We start from the raw sequence: 27,745 nt of genomic DNA on the forward strand, positions 1-27,745 counted from the left end.
AGATTAATGGCCATGCATTAGTACTGTTGCTATTGTTGTCACCAGAACTTTGGTGTCTCAAACCCTAAACACTCTAATTTCCAGATGAATTAAATTAAATTGATGTAGAATGAGTCTTGTTTTTTTTTTATCTATTTTAAAGAAGCATGTGTGTCTTCACTAAAATTTGTCTGCTTAAGAATCTGTTCCTCCTTTTTTTCCTTCAGGCCTAACTCCACCTACGACCCCTCCTCATAAAGCCAACCAGGATAATCCTTTCAGGACTTCACCTAAGCCGAAGTCATCATGCAAGACTGTTGCACCACCTTCAAAAAAGCCCCGTTATAGTGAGTCTTCCAGTTCTCAAGGAAACAACCCAGTCAAGAAGGGTCCAGAACAGACTGAGCTGTATGCACAGCTTAGCAAGACTACAGCACTGTCCAATGGACATGAGGAGAGAAAGACAAAACGGCCCAGTTTGCGGCTGTTTGGTGACCATGACTACTGTCAATCTGTGAATTCAAAGTCGGAAATACACATTAAAATATCCCAGGAACTTCAGGACTCCAGACAACTAGAATTTAAGGATTCTTCACCTGGGTGGCAGTGTCAGATTTGTTCTTCTTTAGGACAAGACCAGTATTTCAAGAAAGAGACTTTACAGACAAGTAAGCAGGGATCCCAAGGTAATAACAGAAAACAGCTCCAAGACCAAGAAATTCGGGCTGAACTTAATAAGCATTTTGGTCACCCCAGCCAAGCTGTTTTTGATGAAGAAGCAGATAAGACCGGTGAACTAAGGGACAGTGATTACAGTAATGAACAATTTTCCAAACTACCTATGTTTATAAATTCAGGACTAGCAATGGATGGTCTCTTTGATGACAGTGAAGATGAAAGTGATAAACTATGCTACCCTTGGGATGGGACACAAGCCTATTCATTATTTGACGTATCGCCTTCTTGCTCTTCTTTTAACTCTCCATGCAGAGATTCAGTATCTCCACCCAAATCCTTATTTTCTCAAAGATCCCAAAGGACACGCTCTAGATCAAGGTCCTTTCCTCAACGCAGGTCCTGTTCCCGTTCTCCATATTCCCGATCGAGATCAAGGTCACCCTGCAGTAGATCCTCTTCAAGGTACAGTGAGCAATTTCATACATCAACATTGTTGGTAATAAGAAGGAAAACAGCAAAAGCACAGAGTGTCTTGAAGGAAATAAACAGTTTAAAAATATATAAAAAAAAAAAAGAACCCGTGATCCAGTGCAATTGTTTTTATTGCCCCGATCTGATTAGCTCTGAAGGTTACAGGATTGCTGCGGAAACATTTGTTGCCATTATCCTTTAAATTTGCCAAGTTTACACTTTCTGAGTGGAGCCAGTCAGGTCAGAGGCAGAGCAATTGGAGAGATATACACAACTAACCTTTCCCATTATCTGCAAGCTGCCCGGTGCCAATCTAGCTGCAGTCCCTATCAGATGAAGTTGACAGTGGTTGACTCTCTGCTCTCTGTTAGCCTCAATAAGAAACATTATAGGAGGGGGGCAAAATCACTTGAGGCCCCTTAGTTGACTAGGAGATCGCAAACTGTCACTGGAAAATTTCACTGGTAGCTTAGAAGAAATTGTAAGGTCAGGTAAGAGGTAGCTCAGGAGAAAATGGTGTCAATAGATTCAAAGTGAATGACAGAGGTGAATGGTTTTAGTTTTTTCTTCTTTCCTGCAGATCTTGCCACTGTTATGAGTCCAGCCACTGTAGACACCAAGCACACCGAAGTTCTCCCTCACGTGCAAGGTCGCGATCCAGATCACCGTACAGTCGCAGACCCAGGTAGTGCATTTTGTGTGCATTTTGTGTGCTTTTCAGCTGGTTCTGAAGAGATAATAAAGCATTCCAGAAACTGTATTACTAAATTTACATTAAGAAATGCAGGTGCTTGATTTAATGACTAAGTTATGTTTCCTAGATATGACAGCTATGAGGAATATCAGCATGAAAGGCTGAAGAGGGAAGAATACCGCAAAGAGTATGAAAAACGGGAATCTGAAAGGGCCAAACAAAGGGAGAGACAGAGGCAGAAAGCAATTGTAAGCACTGTGAAGATAACTTTCATTTTGAAATAGGTTTCTGTTTCTTTTGGTAGATTTCTAAAACTCGGAATGAGATTCTATTTTATTTCTTCTTCGTAATGGAACAAACAAAATGCAAAAATCTGTCTATGTGCATTTCTTCGTATTTGGAATTTTAGGCAAATATGTGTTTTCATAACAATTTGTGTCTTGATTGTACAGCACTAATTTTTTCAGCTTCTTTAAATTGCAACTCTCCAGGTCAGTCAACAGAAAAATAACAAACAAGCAAAAAAAAAAAAAAAAAAAAATCCCAAAAAAAAAAAAAAAAGAAGATTTTCTAGGAAAAGGCTTCATCCCAGACAGCAAAGAATTAAAAGTGACCCAGTCTATTCCTTATAGTGATCTATCAGTGAACCCACAGTTTTTACTGTATATCACCTACCAGGATGCCAATAGTCAAGTCTAGTTTCAGTATTTCTCTTCCTCTGCAGAAGCAATGTAAGAAGCCAGTCAGCTTACATACTGGTCACTGGATGTTTCCAGTAGCTGTAATTATCTATACAGAGAGTACAGAATTTGAAACTGACATCCAGAGGCATGTCTTTTATTGTTTCTTTCCTGTCTATAACACAGTTTACTTTTAAGATATTTTTAAGATTTTTTTAGCAAAACAGTCTGAAGATGCGATTTAAAAATGTCATTTCACGCTGCCCCTTTCACAATGAACGTGTGTTACTTGATTAATTTGTTCATCTGACTGAAGTACCTGTAGCAGAGGAAATACCCATGAGGTGATCAGCAACTCCCTTGCCTGTAGTAGCAGCAGGACAGAAAAATGGCTGTTAAATAGACGTGTGGATTTTGCCCCCTTCTCATTTCCCTGCATGATGGTTTTGATAAGCTGGGAAGTTGGGAGCTGCTGTAATTCTGGACTCCTGTTGTGATTGTTAAGCCTATCTGGTGGGCTCCCTTTACTGCTGCTCTGCACAAACTGGTGTGTACTGGGATGCTTACCTTCATTTCCACATTTTCCCTTAATGTTCTCTCCAGAGCTCACCAAAATGAGTAGATCTCTTTCCAATATGTTTAGTGAACTTTGTAGTAAAAAACTGTTACAGACTCTTTGGCATTTCTCCAAATACTTACACGCTCAAAACTACTTGTATGAAGATCAGCAGAGACTGGCATAGTCTGTGGCAATGAGAAGTTCTGGGAGGGAATATGCATCTTTAGTTTATGGATTTCATCTCTGTTGCTACTGTTCTTAGTGAGCTTGATAAATCATTTTGCTTTTCTCTGCATCAGGTGACCTCTGTACATAGTATAGGTGATACATAAATTTTGTAAAGCATGAGATTCAGAGCTATAGCATGTTCTGATCTGAAACTCAGGGAAGCTGTCAATGGTTTATGGGCAGGTCAGCACAGTTCGGTGACTAATGGGGCGGGGGGACTCATGGGACCACACCCCAGAAAAGGGGGAAAGGGTATGGAGATGGGCCTGAAAACAAAACAGCAGCAATGATCTGAGGAGAAACAGACTAATCTACTAAATATGATAGTGGAATGTAAGATAACAATACAATATAATTGGAATTGAGGCTAAGAAATAAAAAAAAAATGAGTGTGTCCAAAAACTGAAGGCTTTGCTCTAATGCTGAAGGCGAGATGGCTAGGGAGCACACACACTGCAGAGATGAGCAGAAAGGAAAAAGGGACCTCTTGTGACTTGCAAACAGTTTTATCTTTCCCTCTGAATGGAAAACAGAAACACAAAATCCTCTGGGGCATGTAGTTGTTCTTCTCTTCTGAGAACCAGGTACCCAGAAATATCAACAATCCATGGAACTGGAGTATTAACTCTTTATCTCTCAGTGCACTACATAATGTTGTGATGTAGAATACTGATAACAAAAATCATAAAACCATGACAGAATGCAATGGAAGAATTTTGCATGGCTTCAGAATGGGCTATATTTAAGTCAACTGTTGGTGTTTTTCTTGCTTCCATCTGTTTAGAGATAATACTGACTTCTGGCAATCGTAACTTACATGGCTGTTCTTTCTTAGATCTAACATAAATTACAGTTTTAAGCAGACCTCTGTCATGAATGTATCTTGCTACTTCTCAATTACTGTATCTTATTGGTATAAAAACCTGAATCCTACTGTGAAGATAGAAAATTTGATTTAGTTTAAAATGAGGAAATGTTTGGCTACTAACTAATGAAGGGAAAAGGAGAAAGAGAAGATCCCTGAAAAGCTCTAGATGTGCTGCACCATCATTTCTTCCAAGTTAAGAAATTTAGTATTTTCTAATTAAAGGCTGAATTTATTTTCTCTTCTAAAGTGAGCACTGTCATGTTAATTAACTTCATTAATGAAATTGTGTATTAATAAACATAAATAAATTAGACCTGAAATGACTTAGTGAGATGAAAAATCATATATTTATAAAATATCAATAAATAGAACATGGCAAAAATTTTAAAAGCAGTCATCCAAGAGCTGCAGGAAATGTAGCTGAAGTCATATTAACTCCTTTCTCCAAAGTCTACCAACACTTTCACTTTAAAAATCTGTGTTGAATCATGCCAGTTTATGCCCTGTGCGAATCAGTGGGGGATAGGAGAAAGGGGAGCATAGAAAGGGAAGCCTTGATCCCACTAAGTCTGTGATAAGGTGCATATTAACTGAACAAAGGTGCTATTTTTCATCCAGCATTCTCTGTTCCCTTTCTTATTGATTTTGGATTATGAGTCCTTTTGGATTATGAGTCTCTTATGTGTCACTCTTTTCTTTCCAAAAAGGCCCAACTCATTTACTGTTCGGTCATAAGAATCCTTTTTGTCTTTCCTTCAATTCTTTCTGTAAATTCCATAAGTTTAGATTTCCATAAATTCTGCACTGGAGTCTATTTTCCTTTCTTTCTAGCTCATCCTCATGCTGCAAGAACTGGTTCAAGACAACATGCCTCCTAATTCTGTTAAAAGTGCAGCTCAAAGATTGAGCACTATTAGGGCCCCAGGTGCTGGCTACTGAGGGAAGGTAGCTTTTCTTCATGAAAAGCACTGTGCTGAGGTCTCAGGGAGCTGGCTTTAGAAAAGATGCACAGAGGAAAGGGAACAGAAACCATGACTCAACAAAAAACCATCAGGTCTTACTGGTTCAATATCAGGAATTACTCTCATGTGACAACATGAGTGTAAATCCCAGGAAAAAGAGATGAGAAAAAAATAGGCATATTTTAATCTGTCAAAACCATATATGTAGCAGTGCCCTCTGATTGTGCAAGCAGCTTGTATTTTGGCAGATGCAAAGACATATTTGTAGATTGCTGAAGAGGCTTGTTTTAGAAGCCTTTGCTCATGCTATGTGGCAAAGGTACATTTAAATGACTACATGGTCAGTCTGCATGTGATGCATTGGCTGCAGTAGCTTCAGATCAATTGAAAGCCTGAGCTGGCATTTCTGTGTATGGGTTCCTATCTAGATTTACAGCTATGGTGGCTTAACTTCAAAAAGTTCTCTGTTGTTTTTCTCTTTGCTTCTTTTCTGTCTTCCCTTCTCCGGTGACTGGAGATTCAGTGTCTTTTTCATGGAGTGGGATCTTTATTTTGAGCAGTCTCACACAAAAAATATAGACTACTGAGCCCACAAGTCATTTTTCAGTTAGAAAGTCAGGATATTTTTGTCATATTTGTATTCTTTGTTATGATGCCTTTTTTAATGGAATAAATTTTAGCAGTGTAGCTTGATCTTGATGTCACTTGTCCACAATTCATTTTAGAATGGGTCCTCATTGAACAAAAGGCCAGCCTGCCACCAAGACTCACTTAACTTAATAGTGCTCTCCAGACCATAGCAGAGACACATTCATTCATCATGAAGCTCCAGGAACAACTGCAGGACAGAACAGGCTACTCAGAGCTTTCTAGAAATTACAAACTAACCCCCAGCCAGGGCAGATTGCTCTGTTTTGCCAAGAAGACTGAGGACTGTTTTTTTCTTGTTGTACACCCCAGGCATTTCTTAGGCATGCAGGCTTTTCCTGCAGCAGCTTATTAGACCACATAGCAAATACCTTTCGGGGCATGGCTTCTACCTGAGTAGAAAATTAATATTAGCATTACTACTTTCATATGTAAGTGCTGACAGTCTGTATGAAACAAGCCCCTGTCTCAGAGAGCTTACAGATACAAGAAGATAAATGCACTGTGACGCCACTGCAACAGAAAAGAAACACATGGTTTCAAAGAAAATAAATTTCTCTACAACAGGAAGGCAGGAGAAAGGTGGTTTCCTAAATGAATGCTTGGGTTCTTTGAAGTCTGAAACCAGACACAGCCCATAATGGAGTAAATTCCCACAAATGAAGGAGCAAATGCATGTTGGTTGTTTAGTTTGGACTTTTTTTTTTTGTGGTTGCTCATCTTGGTGGGCCTGATCCCAGGCATTATACTTTTTCTGTACAATTTACTGAAAATATTTCAAACAGATTGTTTAAAATCCTGAGTTTTATTGATTCATCGCTATGTTTTCAGCAGTCACCCTGGAAGGCGGTAGAATTTTTTCAGCCCTCAGCCACACAACAAGATTTGAGAATATTGTGCAGTGTTCTTTTTTCTTCTTCATTTGTTGCGAGTCTTCCTTTTGCCATTCATACATGTCTACCGCTCATAGTTAGCCTACAAGTCTTCTTTAATACAGAATCTACAGCAATGTTTCTTACTATTGTTATGATGTCCGAATCTTACATTTTACTGGCTCTTGCATTCATAGCATTTCTATTTTTCAGACTCTGCCCAACCACTCTCATTGCTTTTTCGAAATGTTTTCTGGCCTTCAGTTCTAAGGATGAAGATCAAGTCACAAAACACTGGGCATGTAAGGCGTTACAGAAAGGGGCTTGTACCCAGCCAGCAATGTGTGCTGCAGGAAGCAGCAGAGCTTTGATAAGCTTAGAATCATGGAATCAGTAAGGTTGGAAAAGACCACTGAGATCATCTAGTCCATCTGTCAAACCATCATCACCTTGTTCACTAAACCATATCCCTCAGTGCCATGCTTATCCTTTTCTTGAAAACCTCCAGGGACAATGTCTTCATCATCTCGTGGGCAGCTTATTCCAATACCTCACTAGGAAGTTTTTTGTAATATCCAACCCAAACCTCCCCTGACACAACTTAAGGTCATTACTTCATGTCCTGTCATTGTTCACCTGGGAGAAGAGGTCGACCCCCACCTCAGTACAACCTCCTTTCAGGTAGTTGTAGAGATTGATATGGTCTCCCCTGAGCCTCCTCTTTTCCAGACTAAACCATCCCTCTTCCCTCAGCCACACCTCCCAAGACTTGTGCTCCAGAGACCTCACCATCTTTAATACCCTTCTCTAGACATGCTTGTAGTGAAGGGCCCAAAACTGAACACAGCCTCGAGGTTGGGCCTCACCAGTGCTGAGTACAGAGGGGCAATCACCTCCCTGGTCCTGCTGGCTACACTGTTTCTAGTACAAGCCAGGATGCCATTGGCCTTCTTGGCCGCATGGGCACACTGCTGGCTCATGTTCAGCTAACAGCTCCAGATCATATTCCTCCATGCTGCTTGTGGTAGACCTCAACTTTATAATTTCTTCTCATTTTTAGCCTCATCTTCACATAGAGCATAGTTGAGCTCTTGGAGAGCTAGTTATGTACCACAGATGTGCAGACAAAAAATGGTAGGGGAAATGAGGACAGCAGCACCCCAGGGTGCAGTAAGGAGAGGCAGGCAAAGAAAACAAACGTTAGGTGAAGAAGCCAGGTACAAAAAACCATGTGAAAACTAATATGTCTGTTGGCCTGAGATTTAATCAAATTAAAGGTTAAGAACGAGGAAGGGGAAACAAAGTGAATTTTGTAGACAGCCTTTGCAAGACAAAAAGACCTTTAACATCAGAGATATTTTGGAGATGAGTGATAGTTTTATTGACACTTAAATTTGTGAAGGTATATCCTGGTCCTGTTTTCTCCAGTCATGCTAATGTTCTAGCACTTTAATTTGATACTTGAAATAGTGATTTTCAGTCTAAGATTCTCTGCCACATTTGCCTCTTCAATTGTTTTTACTGCCAGGAGGAAAGAGCAAGATTAAGAAGAAGGAAATTTAGACAAAGAAGACAGACGTACTGGGCTTGAGGAAGCTGTCTACACTCTTCTTTTTTTCTTTATTTACTTGGTAAAACAATGAGCTATGTACACTTAAAAGCCAGGGGAGATTCAAGTTGGATATTAGGAGAAACTTGAGTGGTCTGGCACTGGAACAGGCTGCCCAGGGAGGTGGTCACCATCCCTGGAGGCATTCAAGAAATGTGTAAATGTGGTACTAACAAACATGGTTTGGTAGGCAAAATTGTGGCAGGTGAAAAGTTGAACCAGATGAACTTGTAAGTCTTTTCCAACCTTAATGATTCTATGATTCTGTGATTGTAAATCATCTGCATTTCTGAGAGGGAAATATGAACACAATTGTTTGGAGTTTCCTTCAGGTTCATCTTCCCCCATTAAGTTGAAAACAAAGGCTTTTTTCCCTAGTTCTCTAAATTTCCAAGGCATATATCATCTCCTCTTACAAGTACAGTAAAAAGCATACTTAATATGCACATATGGACTTAAGCATGCGACGTGTTACAAAATAAGGGTCTTTAACATTTAGAGGTATGTTATAATCTTGTTAGGCTTGTATAACTCTTATTGTTAATGGGAGTAAAATGCAGGTGTCTTTTTAAATACAAATATTTCTTTCATAACCACTTTAAATAAGCCAAAGCTAAACAAGATAAAGACAGTGCTGTACGAATCCTGTGTTCCCCAGTACCTCATACCATCACAGCATTCTGCTTAAAAAAAATACTTGAACGAACCTCTCCTCATGTACACACTAGAGGACATATGGTGCATTTCAGCTTTAAATTTGAATTTCCTTAATTTTGCAAGTTTAACTTACTCCCTTAATGATAGTTTAACAGGCGTTTCTTAGTTGTTCAGTTTTGTTTTATTACAGTTGTCTTAAAGGGATATTAGATATATAAAAGTTATTAGAAGGATAGAGGAAGTAAAAATTGCAAAGGCATGCACACAGACTTATGGGAGAGCATGCAGTAGTTACTTCCATCACTCTGCAATATAACAATCTCCGTGTCAGGGAGTGAAACATTATGTTTTTTCAGTCGAGATGTATTATCTCAGCTAAAGTATATTAAGCAGTCTGCTATGTTATGTTCTGCTCCATCTGGTCAGCCATTTAGGTTCAATAGCAAGTATCAATGGAATTGTTTCTTATCAAGTGCTTCAATGCAGTTAAATTCTTGATTTGGTAAAAACAAGTCTGAAAAAGTAATTACTGTGCATATGCAGATTTTCTTCTTTTTGAAGTTTATAGCACCCAGCCATACTGAAAGGAAGCAGAATGAGAATGGGGGAAATGGAAGAAATGCAGATTTCTGTTGCTTGCTGTCTGTATTTCCTAGTTCGTAGAAGGTCTACCCAGACTCCTGAATCAGGAGAGTAGGAGTAAGAAACAGCAACTGTCTGTAAAGTAACCCTTCTTCATAAATGTATGGCCATCTGTGAGCATGCTTACCCTTCTTTTAGCTGTGCTAACTTCTTTAGGCTTTATGCCTACAACAAAGAGCAAGACAGCTTTTAAATGGTGAACTTTACAGGGCATAACATTTAAAAGTGAAATTGTCTGTCCCAGCAGGGCAGTGGAGGACTATTAATCCTATCACCTTGGTTCCTTGGATAATCAATAGAAGCAGTAGTTTCAGGCATTTAAATGAGACAGTTACATGATCTCTTCAAGTAAGAACAGCATATACATGCTTTGGAGGAGCAGTCAGGGTCTCCAGTCCTCGCCAACTAGGGATACAAAGGATCCAGAAAGTTGCAGTGATCACTTTTTGTGCCACACCTTAATGAGTAGGGGTTTTGTCCAAGAAGTGAGAGTAGTGGAACTGTTCTCTGGAGCTTTGGACTCATATCTTTAGTTTCTCTGGAGCATAGATGAACTGGATTTGAGCCCCTGAGATTTGCGAGGCCAGGAAAAGTGTAAGCAAAAATAGTTGACTCAGTACGCTAGTGAGAAGTGTCTTCTGTTGGGAGGCAGGTACATTCGTTTCAACTTCCAGCTGCAAGAATTGTTCGTTTATTTCGCATTAAGCAGCTTCGGGGAGCAGTGTGCTGTCCTGGGAACAGGGAACCATGATTTCGCATACCCATGTGAAGAGGAGTTCTGATGGTCCCTTTATCTCAGATGAGTGCTCAAGCAAGTAAAGAAGCGGCATCAGGATAATTTCTGTTTCCACAAGCATTGTGGTCTGATCTCAGTCCTACTGTCTTATGTGTGCCAATTAGCTGTGGTCCAGAAATTACTGGTGTCTTATACCTGTCTAGGGACTCTCAGAAAACATACATTTTGTGCTGTAGCTGAACTGTGTCACTGTAAGGTACCTTACTCTTCAAGCTAGGATGCTTCTAAGCAGGAATGCAAATTTGTATTTAGGTCCCTAGAGCCTTCAGCGTTGCACAGTTGAGGTGCCATTAGCCTTTAGGCACCTCCAGGTTAAGATAGTCAAGAATTCTCAGCAGTCAGTATAGCTCCTTTGGAATTCAGCACCTACATTCTATGCAAGTCTCAGGTGCCCAAGTTGATGGTTTAAACTGACATTGCTCCACTGACTGACAGATTTACACCAGCTAAGAATTTGATGGAGGTACAATTTATGGAACAGACACGTGGGTGTGTGCAAGGGTTGAGCAAGAGGCCAGTAGTTCTCCAGGCCAAAGGCAATCAGAGCACTGGGGCTTTCTAAAGCTACTACTTCTTTGCTCTCATTATTAAGGTCAGTGGTTTGAAGATCTCTTTTTCACTTTTTTTTTTGGTTGCAACTCACTGAATGACTTTGTCCCCAGTAAGGTGCTAATCCAGATATTCTTAAAGTGACTCTTGACAGGTTTTCCCTGTCTTTCTGTCATTCTCCTGAGCATTTTCACTCAGAAAGGAGCTATATGACCATGACTCGATTATTTTTAAAGCATCTCTGTTAGTTTGCACCAAGTGTCAAAGGAACCTGCAAATGACCCCCTAATCTTTAAAATCAGGAAATTCTGTCATGTTCTTCTTCCTAGCAAACCCAAAGGCAGTGGTGACCACAGGAAATATTTTATTCTTCTCTCTTCCCTCCATTTATTTATTTTAATATTTATTTTAATAAAACTCATTTTCTGGACTCCTCACAGTCTTCCCTCTGTTTAAGGTATAGATTGTGATGGAACTGCTGATTGCAGAATGAGTCAGCTAATGAGTCATCTGAGTTTATAATGTTATGTCTAGAATCCATTTTGTTATGTTTATGATACACTTACACACTTGCTGCATTATTTTATGCTGCTTCACAACTTAGTTCCCAGTGTTGTATAGCTAGTAAGAGAAAGGGGATTGGTCCTGGAGAATTTGTAGTCTTAAAGGGCAAGTCATGGGAAGATGGAAGGGAAAAAGATGCAAGAAGATACAGAGGGAGTGGTCTGTCATTTTATATAGCAGAACAGTGACAGCACTCAATGAAACCTACTGGGAGAAAATTACCCAAAAAATCTGGCATCGTTTAAATACCTTAAAGGCTTTCCAGGAGAGAATATTTCAATCATTAGCTGAATGCAGTAGATCTTCTACGAGTGACTATTAATATAAATATGCATCCTCTGCCTATCCGTGTGAATGTATTTGTATGCATGTATGTGTAAGGTCCTCTGTATTGCACATTTGGTAAAATCTTGTCCTGCTCTTTCTTAACAGGAAGAGCATCGTGTGATTTACGTGGGTAAAATCAGACCTGACACAACCCGAAAAGAACTGAGGGACCGGTTTGAAGTTTTTGGTGAAATAGAGGAGTGCACAGTAAATTTGCGGGATGATGGGTAAGAACTTTTCAAATAAGCTCTTGTTTGAGAGCTGCCGTATGTAAAAAATTATGGCAGTAAGATTACTGGTATGGGAGTGTAAGTGTAAGTACTGTTACAGATGGCATGTTGAATTCAAAACCATATTTATTTTCTTTCATCCTTATTTATTAATCTTGCTAGTTGAGATTTCCTGTCCCAGAAGTAAGTATTTAGCTGCATGACAGGACGATCAATGGATGCTGTACTTCTGGCATTTCCACTGCTGGATCTCTTGCAAGTTCTTGCTTTCAGGAAGGGGTTACACAAATGTGTGTTTACTCTTTTTAGCTTTTTTATTTTTCACGACTGTCTTTTTTAATTACAGAGACAGCTATGGTTTCATCACCTACCGCTACACTTGTGATGCCTTTGCTGCTCTTGAAAATGGATACACTTTACGCAGGTCAAATGAACCTGACTTTGAGCTGTACTTTTGTGGACGCAAGCAGTTTTGCAAGTCTAACTATGCAGACCTAGGTAGGTATCTTGCTCTCTGTGAATTAAAGTACATAACTGGAACCATGTTGTAACTCAGAAGAATTTAGTCTGCTTGTTTTTTGTGACCTGCTTCTGTTACTTGAATAGTTGGTGTGAGGGATTTAAAGAAGGTGCTTTTTCACTTGCATGTTAAAGTCTACGAATCAGAGCTGTACACTGTATTAACTTCTTCAGATATTTCAGACTGTGAAAATTCTTTTAAAGCCCATCTCCATCATTAATAAAACAAATGCCCAGTATTCAATAGTACATTGCCATACTGAAATGATAGCACCCCAAAAACTTGTTCAATTCTTTACTGTTCATTGGTGTGCTCCTTTTCTCTAACACAATTTGATTATATGAACCTTAAGCAGAAACCAAAGTAGAAGCCTCATCCTCTCATCTTTCCCCCAGATTTGCTGTAATCTTATTTTGCCGTGAGTTGGGTGGTAGAATTTGTCAGAAATACTCCTTAAATGTGATTTGTAGTTTCTTAGGTTTGAAAGCTAGAGGGACTCATGACCAAATCTGACCTGTCCTATAGCAAAGGGCACAGATCTCAGCTGGTGGTTTTCACACTGTCCATCAGCATCTGTGTGTGAATGTGTCTCCCTGCAAGGACTTCCACTCATGATGTGAGAGGCTCCAGCCAGTGGAGAGAATGGCAAATTTCTTGGTGTTGCTGTCCTATTGGTGTGTTACAGTGATAGCAGAATGATAACTCACCTGGATCTTCCCCAGTTCTGTTCTGGCATAAATGTAGGGTTCTGCCCTATGCTGTGGGTCAGAGTATGATGCTTCCCCTTGTGAGGATGTTTGGAAGTGTTAAAACTCTTATAGGAGGAGTACTGATGTACGTGCATAAAGTGACCATGCAGATTTCCCAAACATCCTTTTAATATTATATTATAATCTCACCTCTTATTTAATTACCTTTGAAAGCATTCGTCAAATGTTAAAGCTTTCCTGATGCCTGTATAAATAGTCTAATGGTACGGGAGATGCTCTTTTCTGGATAAAATAGCAAGGGACAGTTTGCTGCTGAATCTATATTAGTCTGATACTGTGGAGTTTTTTTTTATGAATAAATGACCACAGTCATTAAAATCCCTGCATAACCCTGTAACACAGTGCTAATGAAATCTTGTATCTACTGCCCTTGGCTTTGTACAATGCAGAAAGTGAATACAAATATATTTTCACTAACCAATTGATGTATTTTCGGAATTAATGATAAAGACGATACACATTGTTCACAATGAATATGCTATAATTCACTTCAGTGGCTATACAGATAATATAAAGCTAAGAAAAGGCAATTGACTTCTGGAGAGATATAAGGTAATGTTGAATATGTAAAAGGTAGCAAGGCATTTGTTGAAATGTAGGCTGATAAAAACAATATAAACGTTATAAGCAGATTGAAGTCTTAACTTGCTTTGACTTATCTTTGGTAGTGGAAGTGAAGGCCTCCTGTGTTTCAGAAAATCTAGGGTTTGAAGTAAGTTGTCTAAAGGGAACCCTCCTGGAACATTATTCATCGCTGAGAGTATTTTCTGGCACATCTTGCCAGAGTGGGATTCCCAGAGTATCTCTAAGCAGAGTATTTTCACTTTGTCCCATTGACAGCTTGAGCCTCTCTACTTCAGACTGCATTCTCTGTATTTCAGTGTATCTGATATTGCTACACAGGCAGGATGAACTTGAAAATTCATGAGCTAGTACAAGGACAGGAAGAATTAATCAGCTTTGGGTTGAGTATAGAAGAAAGAAAACACTTGAAAATAGTAGTCAGAAGTTTAACACCTCTCCTCTGTGAGAAGATATTGTCTTAACAGGACTTGTAATGAACATTTAATTCACAGTATGTCTTATAGAGGTAAATGGGGAGTTCTGATTAATTCAACAGAAGAAATGGCAAGAAAATGGCACTCTCTGTGACATAGAAACCAGGGAGAGCCAGTGCTGAACAGGGATGACTCCAAAAGGAAATACAATTCTTGCAGTCGAGTCAGTAATTGCTGCAGTGGAACTGTATTGCACAAAGTGATCCCTCCTTTGCTCTAGGAACAGAATGATGTCCTGGCAACTATTAGCACTGGAGCAGGTATTACATATCCCATCTAAAACACACATTCCACAGATGGTGAACTGCTGTTCTTGCTGTTACACTTATGTTACAAAGAGCTGAGGATGCCACCTGAGGTTGCTTGTGCAGCAGCATGGAGACTCTGCTCTGAGTTGCTCATGTTCTGAACAAGCAAACCAAAACAGTCAGAGCAGAAAATAAGAGAGATTGAAGGAGGTGTGGTGCATCAGGCCCTACGGCAGGTCAGCCCATGGCTGTGTCTCCTGCATGCCTCTCTGCAGGCTGTGGTGGCTTTCAGCACAGTCAGCTGCTATCACCTATCTCAGGAAAAGTAAGTTTGGGATATTAGATCTTACAAAACACAGCTGCAGAACCGTAATGCGTTTTTTGGTAGAACACCTGTGATGGTTACCTGGACTAGATGTGAACCGGGTGATCTTGAGACATCCCTTCCAACCTCAGCCATTCTATGACTACTTAGAGTCTTAGAGTGGCAGTGCTCAGTCTTTGGAGAAGCTCTTTGGAGTTTACCGGTTCAATATGTACACATTCATTTTACAGTTCACTCATTCTGCTGAAGACATACTGTGCATTTTTTAAAGTCTTGTTCTTACAGAAAGCTCCATCCATGCCGAATGGATGGGTGATTTTTGTAGTGTTTGTTCATACTGCTGTACGAAGAAAAAGATGGAAGCGCTCGCCAGCGCCTTGTGCCTGTTAACTGACCTTGCATCTCTTTGGGTTTCAGATTCAAACTCAGATGATTTTGATCCTGCTTCCACTAAAAGCAAGTATGACTCCATGGATTTTGATAGTTTACTTAAAGAGGCACAGCGGAGCCTGCGCAGGTAACATGTATCACACCCGAGGAAAACGGAGGGATGGCGAATACCTCACGGACATCACGTCCTTCAATAATGGACAATTAAAAGTCATACTTAGGAATTTCTCCTACTTTACACTCTCTGTTCAAAACCATGGTTTACATGAACACAGCTGCTCGAGGAGGGAGGAGGCAGAATGGCTTTCCAGCAAGCACACGCGTGTCCATGGGTGTCAGCTTTGCTTTCGCGGGTGACCGGTGGCGGGGCAGCCTGCGGTCCTCTCGCGACCGAGGGCAAACCACATGTCATGGCAGCAGTTCCACAGAGATACACTTACAACGTAGAACTTCAAAATGTGTACATAGTGCATTTTAACAAAACGAGAACAAAAGCAAAGCGGAAAAAGAACAAATTTGCGAACTATGGCTGCTGATGTCTGGGAATCAGACACTGCATTTTTTTTTTAAATGAAGCTTCTTCTCACAACAGAGTGATAAATGACAATCCAGAAGAAAATGCAGGTCCCACAAGCCTGCAATGTGTTTTAGTTTTAAGATCTTTCTTTTTTTTTTCTTTTTTTTTTTTTTTTCCTTGCAGAAGAGAAAATGAAAGGCTAAAGCTTCCCTAACATTTTGAAGTTTCGTCTTTTAATTCTGACACCCATGTAAATGTCTACAATGTTGATCTTCCACAGCAAAGTTTTCAAAGCCGTGTTAATGGTCAAATGTGCAGCTTGTTCAGCGATTTATTCTAATGAGCGGACGTGGTGTTACATTATTAATGAGAGTTGGATAGAACTATCTGGGTGTGAGCGCAGATAGTTTATTTGCTACGTTCTCTAAAGTAGTTGAGTATTTACAGATGTTAAATGGAGTATTTTTATTTATGTACATACTGTATGACAATGTTTTTTTTTTTTTGTTACAGCTATGCACTGTAAATGCAGCCTTCTTTTCAAAAACTGCTGAATTTTTCTTAATCAAGAATACTCAAATGTAATTATATGAGGTGAAACAATTATTGTACACTAACATATGTAGAAAGCTGAACTTATGCTTATATATATTTGATTGTAAAAAAAAAAAAAGAGAAAAGCGTGTGGGTGAGGACGTGCGAGTGTGTGTGTGTCTGACTGCAAAAACGCTTTACACACATTCATCCCTTCCTTGGTGAGCTTATGTAAGAATTTTGTCAACGATGATCCTAGCCCAAAAGGTGTTAACCACTTCTGCAGTATTTTTCCACATTTTTCTCATTGCTTGGTTTTTTTTTGCAGTTTTATACACTGAATTTGTTAGGGGAATGAAATTTTCTCATCTAAATTTTTCTAGGAGATACCATAATTTTATGTAAAGTCTCTCAAATGGGTAATCATTAAGAAATGTTTTTATTTTATGTATCAACAGTAGTTTTGGAACTAGAGATCAGAAATCTTTTTAAAATGCTATTTTGTTTTAATTTTTGTGATTTTAATTTGATAAAAATACGCTGAGGTACTCAGTACAGTATGATTTTTACAGTAATTCTGTGTCTAAACACTGTTCTCGAAGCCAGTAACCTTTTCATTGGCAGAGTTTAATGATGGTATTTATCTATATTTTTTACAGTTATGCATCCTGTATAAATACTGATCCTTCATTCCTTTGTTTACTAAAGAGACATATTTATCAGTTATGATTATCCTATTTATTATAAATTATGAGATGACTAAAATAAGAAAAAGGCCAGTGGAAATTTTATACCTAGGATGCATGATGATTGTCAGTTTGGAGTAAGTGCTTCGTCTGAAAATTCAGCTTTTGCAGAAGCAGTGGTTTTTGTTGGTTTTTTTTTTCTTTTTTTTCTTTTTTTTACTATGCACTAGCATGGCCTCAGATGTGCCCATGACATTGTTGCTGATGACATTGCTTCTGCTAAATTAAATAGAAACTTCAGGAAAGTGAAAGGAAAAAAAACACAACCGTTAGCTACTACTATTCTGAGCATCAGAATTTCATCTGATCTTGGAGTCTCTAGACTGAATCAGCAAAGTTTCAAATTTGCTTGCGAATGTATAGATTTGGTATTCTATTACTGTTTGGCATTCATGACTCCTCTTAAAAGTATGGCACACCTAACTATTTAATCTCCTTTCCCACTCCCAATCTTAGAAAACTGATTCCGCCCCATGCCAGTGCAGTTGATTTTGATGGCTGCATTCATTTTATCACCAGCATATTGTGTTCTGAGAGATTCCACTATCTGTCCTGTTGGATGCTTGCTTGATTTTTCGGCTTCTTATTTCTCAGTAGATAGGTAGCAATAAAAATAAAAAAGAAAAAGGAAAAAAAAAAAAAAAAGAACTTTTTCAGAGGTTCTGTGTTACAACCGTAACATTCTTTAATCTGCATAATTCTCGTTGTTGCTCTGTAGGTTAAAAATGCAGGTATTTTAACTTTGTGTGAATGCCAAACTAAAAGTTTACAGTTTTCCTTTCTGGATTTTGAGTATCTTCTGTTGTAAAGAAAAATATTAAAAGCAATAAATTATTTTTAAGAAATCAATATTTAGTAGATTATATTATGTGTTCAAGGACCAGATGCATTACCTATTTTGCCTTTGAATTTATGTGATTACATTTTAAATACATTTTCTTTTGCCCTATATTGCTGACATGAATAAATTGGTGTGGATTTGTTTTGGGGGGGAGAGGGAAGAGGGGAGCGTTGGTTATTTTTTTGCCAAGCAGGCAAAAAGTCATAGATCTTTTTTTTTTTTTTTTCACTGGCCTGGCAAGCATTCTTATCTTGAAGATGGCTTTCCTCTGTGGATTTACAGATTACATATAGAAATTAATGTAGAGCTAGGATTGCTGAATAAAGCTATTTGTATCCTTTGTAGACACTGTAGTAAATAACCCATCAAAATATAAACTCCGTTCTTCCTTTTTTTCCCCCTCCCAAGAACATTTCAAATTAGCACATGTGCCACATTGTCACTGGCGGCAAATTGCAGCATAGCTCTGTATGTCTTTGAGATGAAGATTGTACTGTTGCTTTCACGCTGTGGTAAGTACCACATCTGCAATACAGGTAACGGAATTGCTACTTAGAAACTATGGTCTTTTCTGGAGCTATAACAAAGTAATTCCTCCATAAGGTAAAATGATCCAAATCCAAACAGAGGGAGCCTAAAATTGTGGAAAAAATATCCATACTGAACTGCTCTGAAAATCAGTTGGGCTGCCATCACCAAAAGCAGCACTGAGGAGAAAGTTTGTGCCTCTGGGGTGTAATACTTGGGTCAGCTGGAAAAAAAAAAAAAAAAAAAAAAAACAACCCACCAACAAAATACATACCTTCTTATCCCTTTAGATATAAGCTTACAGTAGGTAATGATTATGTGTCCTTTTTGATGGCTGTAATGAGAACTTCAATCACTGTAGTATAAGATCTGATCTATAAATGACCTAGAATAGCCATGTAATATAATGTGATGATTCTAAATTTGTACCTATGTGACAGACATTTTCAATCATGTGAACCACTGACCTGATGGAGCTACAGTAAAATTTGTGCAGTAGGTGAACATGTAAAGTTATTGGTTGGACTATGCTGAACAGGGAAAGCGAGCTACTAGTTAAGCCCACACTGGGCTGTTTTCCACCTGCCAATTCTACATGTACTTTTGTGGTTTAATTCATTGTATGAAAATTCCTGTGATTTTTTTTTTTTTTAATGTGCAGTACACATCAGCCTCACTGAGCAAATAAAGGGAAACGAATGTTTCAAATCCACTTCTGTTTCTCTTTTTTATCAAAAGTGACAGATTTCTCACCCAGCTGGTCATTGACTGGGTTTTCTATTGCTCTTCTTAATGGTCACAGCTGATTTCAAATAGCCCAGATCACACCTGCACCTCTGGCAGGGGGCAGAACCACTTGTTTTAATAATTGAGTAGCAGAAAGGTGATACCTGCTTTTTTCCCCATAAATGCTTGAGGCTGTTGAAGGGCTAACATAAATCTTCTGGGAAGACTTTTGAAAAATGCTCAGTGGAGAGTTATGAGTTACTGGCTCAAGTTATGAGAGGGTAGGTAATGAAAGGCCGTGCTTGGATCCAGATTGCGCAGGAAGGAGGGACTGACAAATCCAAAATGGTTGGTATCTTCCATTCTGAGATGACAAATACCTTTGCTAGGAAATGTTAACATCCTGACATTCAATTGACATCACCTTTCTCAGACAGGCTAGGAGGATCGGACAAGTAGATGGGATGACAAGCCAGGCTTTGTTGAATCCTTCCTGGACAATACAGCGTGCAGCATGGTGGCCTTCCATACCAGCATTGTCACTGGGATGGCAACAACTCTGAGGAGAAGTGCAGTTAGTACTCAGCCCTTTCAGCTAAGCATGGATGAAAAGGAGAGGTAATTGGTGTGGTGTGGTTTGGGCAGGTTTGTTCACAGGTAGCCAAAATACCACTGGAGGCCTATCCCATAGGCTGTCATACAAACTAGTATGACAGAGCTGACCGTGCCACGCTTTGGCCATGAGTACGCTCACCTTTGACAGCACGACCCAGAAAGGTACCTGCGCCCTGATCTGAGACACAGCCTAGCACAGCTGGTGAATTTTAGCTGAGAGGTTTTCTTGTGCTCTAGAGCAAAGCGTGCCACTGATTGCCAAGTATGATCTTGATGCAGGCAGCCCCTTGATTGGACGGAAGCTTGGGGCAATGTGTCTGTGGGGAGAGCAGGCCTTCCCTGCCGTGCTTTGCTGCTGACCCTCAGTACTCCTCTAGCTGTGTCTTCCCTTCCCATACATTGTGTTTTTTCCCCCACTCTCTCTTCACTACCTCTTCCTTTGAGTCTGCAGGAGGAGTAAACCTCTCTTCCATCTCCTCCTCAAGGTTCACTGATTCCTGCAGCAGAGAGTGCAAAGTGGGAACTGTGATGCTTACAGCTGGCATTTTCACCATTTATGGATCTGAAATGTTGTGCTTGGTGCTCACAGTGCTATCAGAGTGATGTTCTTTTCTGCATGTGATTTGCATTGTTGCCTTGCTGTTTCGGATCAAATTAATACTCAAAGTGTAGCAGGATAAAATCCATCCCTGATGTACTTCATCAGTGTTGCTGGAGTTCCAAAAGGCATGAATTCAACCCGCTATTTCTTGGATTTTTAATTTGATTGGTTTATTCATTTCCTATTTTTGCAAAGCGCTTTGATGCTTACAAAAACTACTCAATCAGATTTCCAGAAAAGTATTACTTTTTGCCTCATTCCTCATTTTATATTATTACTTTCTTTTTTTTTCTTTTTAATATAAAATCAAGATCTCATTTATTAAGAAATCATGCCTTCCATTGCCTGTTCTCCTGGGTTAACATTTTCTCCTATAGCAAATGCTCTGAGCTGAGCACCTGAAATCAACCTCAGGCACCTCAGTGAGTGGCCTGATTTTCAAAAATGCTGAGCATCTTGCAGCTCCCATTGACTCCAATTAGACCTGCCGGCTCTCAGCACTTTTAAAATCAAGCCACATATTTAGAGCCCCAATTCAGCACGGCATTTACATTTGTGCTTAAGTCCATCCTGATTCAGCAAAGCACTTAAGCACGAGCGTTTTTAGATCCATTGAAGTCAAGTGCCCTGCTGCTTTGAATAAAAATAGATTCCTGGATTGGGGCCTAAGAATCCAAAAACAGACACCAACGCCTAATTTTAGGCTCTATTTGGAAAACTTCGGCCTTGTGTACCACCTTTAACCTTTAATGCTTACAGGAAACACAAGAACACCCAACAGGTCATAATCAGGGTGAAGGAAAGGAAAACAGAAGCTATAGAAAGTTCTTTCTTGGAGAGAAACTTTTGCAAAATGTAAATACAATGCTAGCATTCCTCTTCCGGAATCTCATTAAGATTAACATGCAGTTATTCTATTGTTCTTTGCCATTAATTAATAAACTGTTATATTAAACTTTAACCAATACAACTTCCCTCTCTTTTTCATAAATCCTACTGTCACCATTGATATTCCATGTTCACAAGCAAACTAAACTATAAATCAATTTTCTCTACTTTATCAAACAGCAGAAAGTAATAAAGAAGGTCACAAATAGTACAGCAGTTCCTTGGAGGTTTGTAACATCATAATTTAAAGCTCAGGAAGATTGAATCAAAAGTTGAATTAATCCCTAAGGGAAAAGATTCTATATAGATTCTATTGATAGACACAGGGCAGCCTGTCTTCACTGGGAACTGGTGTATTTGTTCATACTGCGGGACAAAGGAAACCAGGCTTCTCAGCAAAGAAAATGAAATCCTCAGCAAGAGGAGGTGGATATATCCTCTGCGCTTCCAGTCGCTTTGCTCTCCTCGTACTATTCTGCTGAGAAACCAAATGAATCTTTTTATGCACGATATGCTCTTCTGAGTGGCTGCTGTCTGCATAATGCAATTATGGAAACCGCATCTGAATGGAATACATATATAAATTGTAAATGTTGCATTTCATCAGTGTTTATTCCTAGACTGATGCCTTTTCAGATGAACAACTTCAACCCAAAATCAGAGCAGTCTGTGAACCCAAAGCAAAATGAAGGATTATTTTTTTCAGGGACAAATTTTGGTGAAGTTACAAATATTTCTTTTGAAGCTGGGAACGCGTTTTTCAATGCATGTTTAGCCTTTCAGTGTCCTTTGAATGATTGCAACTTCCCTTCAACATGCTTTTGTAATCACAGTTTTACAAAGGAATTTCTGATTCCATGTTTAAAACATGTTAAGAACCTTTGTGACGTGACTGGACACGATACATTGAGCTCTCCTTCCAAATTTGTGTTGCTGGGGAAATCAGACTCCCATACAAAGAAAAGCTATTAAAAAGAAATTCACTCATCTCTTTGGAATAGTTATACCCATAGCTTTTGTAAATGGTGAGTCCTGATATGAAATGCATCTTTTTGGAAGGAGTAGATGGTGAGGTACTATATCTACTTGAAGGGACTACTACTTGAAGGGAGGTCGAAATGGGCTGGGGGTCAGCCTCTTCTCTTGTGTAACCAGTGATAGGACAGAGAGAATGAATGGCCTCAAGTTGCCCTAGGGGAGATTCAGGCTGGATGTTAGGAAATAGTACTTTTCCTAAAGAGTGGTCAGGCACTGGAATGGGCTGCCCAAGGAGGTGGTGGAGTCACTGACCCTGGAGGTGTTCACGGAACATTTAGATCTTGTGTTGAAGGACATGGTCTAATGACAACTATCAGTGATAGGTGGGCGGTTGGACTGGGTGATCTTGGAGGTCTTTTCCAACCCTGGTGATTCTATGAGATTATGATTTTACAATAGAGGTATTTACTTATATTGACTTTTTTCTTACTGTATTTGCAGATAGAGAGGAACTGCAAAGCACCATGATAAAGGCAGCTGAGCGGGAAGCTGGGGTACAATTCCAGCCTCTGCAAAATCAGATTGAACTGCAACCCTCGTTAGCCTCTTGCATTAACCCCACTTTGTGTAAATAGTGGACAGTGATCAAGTGCAAATAATCACGTGGGCCTAATTTGCGTCATGATAGATGTGGTTTAAATGAAAGCCTAAAGTAAGCATGAAAAAATCCATGTCCTAACGAGCACAATACGCAAATTACTATTACGACTCTTAATCAAATAAAATATTTGCTACAATTTATTTTTGACAATGTACATTTCGTTCTCTATTAAATTAGTGCTTGATAAAGTAATAAAATTACTATGGCCATAAAGTTACTGCGCTATACCTTCAAGGGAAGGCATTCAAGAGATCCTCTCGCTGTCCTCGGATTAGTGACTTTGGCATTATGAAAAACGCAGATTGGTGCCTTACACTAATTCTTTCCCACAGCGTTTGTAACTCAGGCCTATGCTTATTCGTGCAGTGTGTTGGCAGTAAATTAATAAAAAAACCAAAATACATACCCAACACCAGGCTCATACTTGAAAATTAACTGTTTCTTGTTTTCTTTTAACCATTTATTGTAACAACACCACAGACAACTGTAGTTTTCTGTTGCATGAATAATGTATTGTAGCAGCTAGGCATGCCCTCAGTAATACACTCCTGCCAGCAAGAAGTGGAGTGCTGAGTGCTACTGCTGAATAATGATTAATTACTTGCCCTTCTGAAGGAGCCTGGTTTTGTAAACTGGTCACACAGCATGTTACGTGGATTGTGTCTGCTACACAAAAGGTTACTTGCAATCACATAATGAGACATAATGATGCACATCACAACAATTCTTTGGTACAAATCTGCACACAATGGAATTTAGATAGAAACTCATTTATTTATGTATCAAGTTTGCCAGAGGGTACAAAACGTCACTGCATTACTGCAGTGCTGCCACTGCTCCTTCTGCAATGCTGACATTTTGAATGAATGGCTGTGCAGCATTGCCCATTGCAGACTGCTGGCAGGCTCCAGGAGGGATTCAGCTCCCACTGCGCGATGGCTGTGTGAGTGGCATACTTTGCTGAAGTGTGTCCAGACTCTTCTTGGAAGCTGGGAGGCATCTCCTTGCTGCGAGGTGAGTTCACCTGCAGGACACAGTGAGCATACCAGCACGTATATACCTGGCTGATCTGGGAGGGTGAGCAGGGAATCCAGCTCCCAGGTCATGTTGTACGTTATTGTGTGGTCAAAGGAAGAAGAACATTTAGCAGTACAGGTCTAGAACTTTTTTGAACCTCGGGGAAAAGATCTAGTTATTCTTTACTCCTGCAAGACTTGGTCAAGACTATCTCAATGCTGGTGGGACCACTGCTGGAAGCACTGATGGCAGAACAGCAATGCATAGCCCTACATGGGCAGCATCTGTGTGCTACGGTACACTTATGTGCCACTGAGCCCCTGATAACTGAGCTCTTGGACCTTTGGGCTGCTGAAATTCGAACTGCCGGAGGTGCGTCCTGGGGCTGGGGAGGTGATGGGCCTTCTTTTGCTATGCTGAGGACAGGAAAGGGCTGGATGAGTCTCTGTGCTTCACAGCAGTCTGGCAAAGCTGGCTGCTGCAGCCTGTGTTGTCTTCTCTCCTTGTGCCATGACGTAGATTGTCCCCATGGAAGCCCTGTGATGATTTGGGCAGTTAAAATGTTTTGGGTACAGGAGCTGCATTCAACAAGCGAGGATGTGTATGGTTTGAGAATCTCATTTTGGACTCTCCTATGATACTGTTACATGTCTCAGTGTCTGGAAACTACTTGATCTCTTATATTTAACTGTTCATTTAGTTTATTGTTGCCTCAAGGACAAAATGTTTTTGTCAGATGTGCCTTCTGACACATGGCAGTTATGCAAACCACAACAGAGTGCTATGAGCATTTTCAGTGAGCACGCGGCAACCACGGGATGCTCTGTGCAATACCAGGGTCCTGGTGCAGTGGGGAGCAGCACAGTGGAAGGGCAAACGTAGAGAAGGAGGCACAGCACTGCCAGGGAATGCCACCAGCCTAATGGCTGAGTCAACAGCTGGCGTAATTCTGCAGCTAACAAATATAATTTTTCTTCCACAAATAGTTCCTTGAACAGTAGATCATACCCGAGCTGATTTACTGCAGCACTCTCCCATGTGGCTTCTCTGATTTGTAATAATCTCGCCGAGGCGGCTCTGCAGCCTTCCACTCTACAACAGCAGTAACAGAGAGTGTCTCTGCCTCTGTGCCTTCCCTGTTCTCACGAGATAAAAAGAAGTGTTAGGCTGCAGTATGCTGACGGCTTCTGCCCCTCTTTCATGCTTAGCTGAAGAGGGCCAACGTGATCAGAAGTTACTAGGGAAGGGGAAGAGGAGGAGGACTGACAAGTGATAGAAACACCGTGGAGAGGAGGCCCTCTGGAAATGAGGCAGAAAACCAGCAGCAGTGGAATCCTCTATTTTGACGGCTCAGTATTTTTGGTGCTATCTCCCAGCCATCCAAAAGTTGTCCATCTAACTAATGAGGTGTCAGTAGGCTGAGATTTGGACCTTTGCATATTTTCAGCTAGGCAGCAGTAGCGAGATTTTTCTGGAAGCCCTAATGGAAGTGGACAGGGAATGGTCATGAAGCATTGAGCATGAAGCCTCATAGCTCTGAAGCTGCACAGGGAGGTTTATCTGGCGTACATCACAATCCCATCAGCTCTTGCTTGCACTGTTACAAAGCTGTTGACACTGTATGAAAGCTGATATGTAACTAAAGAACCTATGTGTTAATTCAACAATGGGAAAGGCATAGCAATAATAGGGCAATTCCATAGTGAGCCTGGAATGCCTCTTCCTAGCAGAAAAAGCATTGCAGGTAGCTATTTATGCTTCTACTCTGAGTCTCACGGCACTGGTCTTGTTCTACAGTGTTGGGTTTGATGAGATCGGATGAGGTTAAGCTGCCACGAATAGCTGCTGACTGGCAGTTTATTCCCTCGCTTGCTCAACAATGCCAGACTCAGTACATGTCTGAGAGGCAAAGAATACAGTTAGGCTAGACAAATGGAATAGGAACCAACAACAAAGTGAATCCTGTGCTGTCATACATTTTTTATTCACATTGCACATAAATCTCATCCAAGCTCATGGGAGAACTTTAGCATCCCTTTAAACTCCCATTTATTCTCTATCCTTCTCATTCTTTGCACTATTAAGAAACAGATTTATTTCCTGAAAACTACTCTTAATCATTGTGCAAATAGCAATGGAACATTTATACTCAAAGTAATAAATAGACGATTCGCATCTTAATACGAGACTGGAGATTATTCTGATGTATTTGTGTTTATTGCATCTAATGCATAGATGCCATTCTCAGTCTCTGGTAGAAATGTTAATTATGAGATTTCATTATTCTTATTTAGATTTAGGGTCTGGGGTTTTTTTTGTGCTGTGTTGTGATTTGGACAACTCTGACATGAAATGCTGCAGGCAGAAAAAAAACACTAGTTTAACTAGAGAAGGCAATAATATAAAGATATGTGCAACATATAGAATAATAGAGAAATGGAAATCTGTCTGGTTTTGTGCTGGTTAGTGGTCAGTGGTCAGAAGGATCAGTCTCAGATTTTGATGATAATGGGAACACAGTGAAAAGAACATATGGTCTGTTCCAGAGTTTATGTCCCTCGCTACAGAACTATTGTCAATTCCAGTACCTCTGAGTGTGGGAAAGTGGATTGTCATGTCTTGTTAGAGTGGCTCTACTTGGATGAATAAGAAATGTTTTTTCTTTCTCCTGGTTCTGTCCGCCTTTATTGCTTTATACTGCCAACAGCAGTATCTGGCCCTTGGAACTATTTATTTCTTGCATGCAGAGGGAAACACGGTGCAATCTTTTCATTGCTCGGTTTTAGTGACACAGGTTCAAGTGGAACCAAGGAAACCATTCCTGCAGTCCAAGAGAAAGTTGTACGGATCCTCGGTTCCCTTCACAGTGCTCATTCAACATTTAACCTTTTAAAGTATGCTTAATTTTTAGTGACCTGCTGGCATACCCGTCCTTCAGCCAGCAAAAGCACACACCTGCACACATACCAGATAAGCATGTTCATATGTGTACAATAGAAAGATATCAAGAAAACATATAAACAAACAGACAAATAAACTTGCATATATGTGCATGCAGATTCCTCATCTGGGGTTTGTCATTCAGAAAATGATAAAATAAAACGTAAGCTCTAATTATAGTTTGCCATGCAAAGAATGTTGTAGACTGTATCCACCTCCTTACCAGAAGAATTAGTTCCTGCAGGCCAGCAAGAAACCCTGGTTCCACTTGCACCCTTGCTGACATTATTGGGACGATGCTTCCTGTCTGGTTCTCCATCACAAATGGAATTAAAAAGAATGCCTTTTGCAATGTGACAATGTTCATGGGCATTCATGGCAGCAGGAGATACTCAGTACCTGCTTAACTCATGGCAATTGCAGCAATTATAATCATGTTCAGAAGCCTGCTTTCTTTACTTTTGCAGTCATGGTAGCTGAATTCAGGGCTGCTTATAATAGAAATAATTATTTTTTAAGCTCTTATTTATAAATGTATAATATAATTATTATTTATGTGCTCTACAGTCTCTTGGTAACGAGCAAATTCAAATGCTCTGAATTCAGCCCAATAAGCTCATGAACAGTTAAAAGATGTAAGGCAGCATTACTGTTTTTTGCTCACCCTGAAGCAGTATCTACTGAAGTTGCTCTGCAGGTGTATACTCAAGACTATAGGAACAAAAGTGCTTCCAGTTCACCTTGGGTCCTTCCCAAAACACAGTGTGGGAACAGCCCCAGGGTTCCAGAGCCCCCCAGGCCTGGCAGTGTGCCGGTACATTCAGGGAGC

The 27,745-nt window shown here is 39.9% G+C and overlaps 1 protein-coding gene and 1 long non-coding RNA gene across 5 annotated transcripts in view; both read left to right on the forward strand.

Annotated features, from left to right (window-relative positions):
- PPARGC1A (PPARG coactivator 1 alpha) overlaps nucleotides 1–19,198 on the forward strand; it is an 85,314-nt gene extending 66,116 nt beyond the window's left edge. For all 3 annotated transcript variants that reach the window (XM_042871127.1, XM_042871125.1, XM_042871126.1), the window contains exons 8-13: nucleotides 207–1,119; nucleotides 1,709–1,813; nucleotides 1,950–2,070; nucleotides 11,889–12,010; nucleotides 12,360–12,511; nucleotides 15,352–19,198. In XM_042871127.1, coding sequence (XP_042727061.1) covers nucleotides 207–1,119; nucleotides 1,709–1,813; nucleotides 1,950–2,070; nucleotides 11,889–12,010; nucleotides 12,360–12,511; nucleotides 15,352–15,455 — 1,517 coding nt within the window. In that variant the 3' untranslated portion in view covers nucleotides 15,456–19,198. The remainder of the gene's footprint in view (nucleotides 1–206; nucleotides 1,120–1,708; nucleotides 1,814–1,949; nucleotides 2,071–11,888; nucleotides 12,011–12,359; nucleotides 12,512–15,351) is intronic.
- Nucleotides 19,199–19,346: 148 nt separating this feature from the next.
- On the forward strand, nucleotides 19,347–23,105 carry LOC122180261. Of its 2 annotated transcripts, none has more exons than XR_006178972.1 (3): nucleotides 19,347–19,564; nucleotides 19,650–19,834; nucleotides 22,800–23,105. It is a non-coding gene; the product is annotated as an uncharacterized LOC122180261 (long non-coding RNA). The 2 variants fall into 2 exon arrangements; XR_006178973.1 differs by lacking the exon at nucleotides 22,800–23,105 and adding an exon at nucleotides 20,317–20,340.
- Nucleotides 23,106–27,745: the final 4,640 nt, after the last annotated feature.

The sequence above is a fragment of the Lagopus leucura genome, unplaced genomic scaffold (genome assembly GCF_019238085.1).
Source record: "Lagopus leucura isolate 7727_CA_CO unplaced genomic scaffold, USGS_WTPT01 Super-Scaffold_100004, whole genome shotgun sequence".
NCBI classification, from domain to species: domain Eukaryota; kingdom Metazoa; phylum Chordata; class Aves; order Galliformes; family Phasianidae; genus Lagopus; species Lagopus leucura.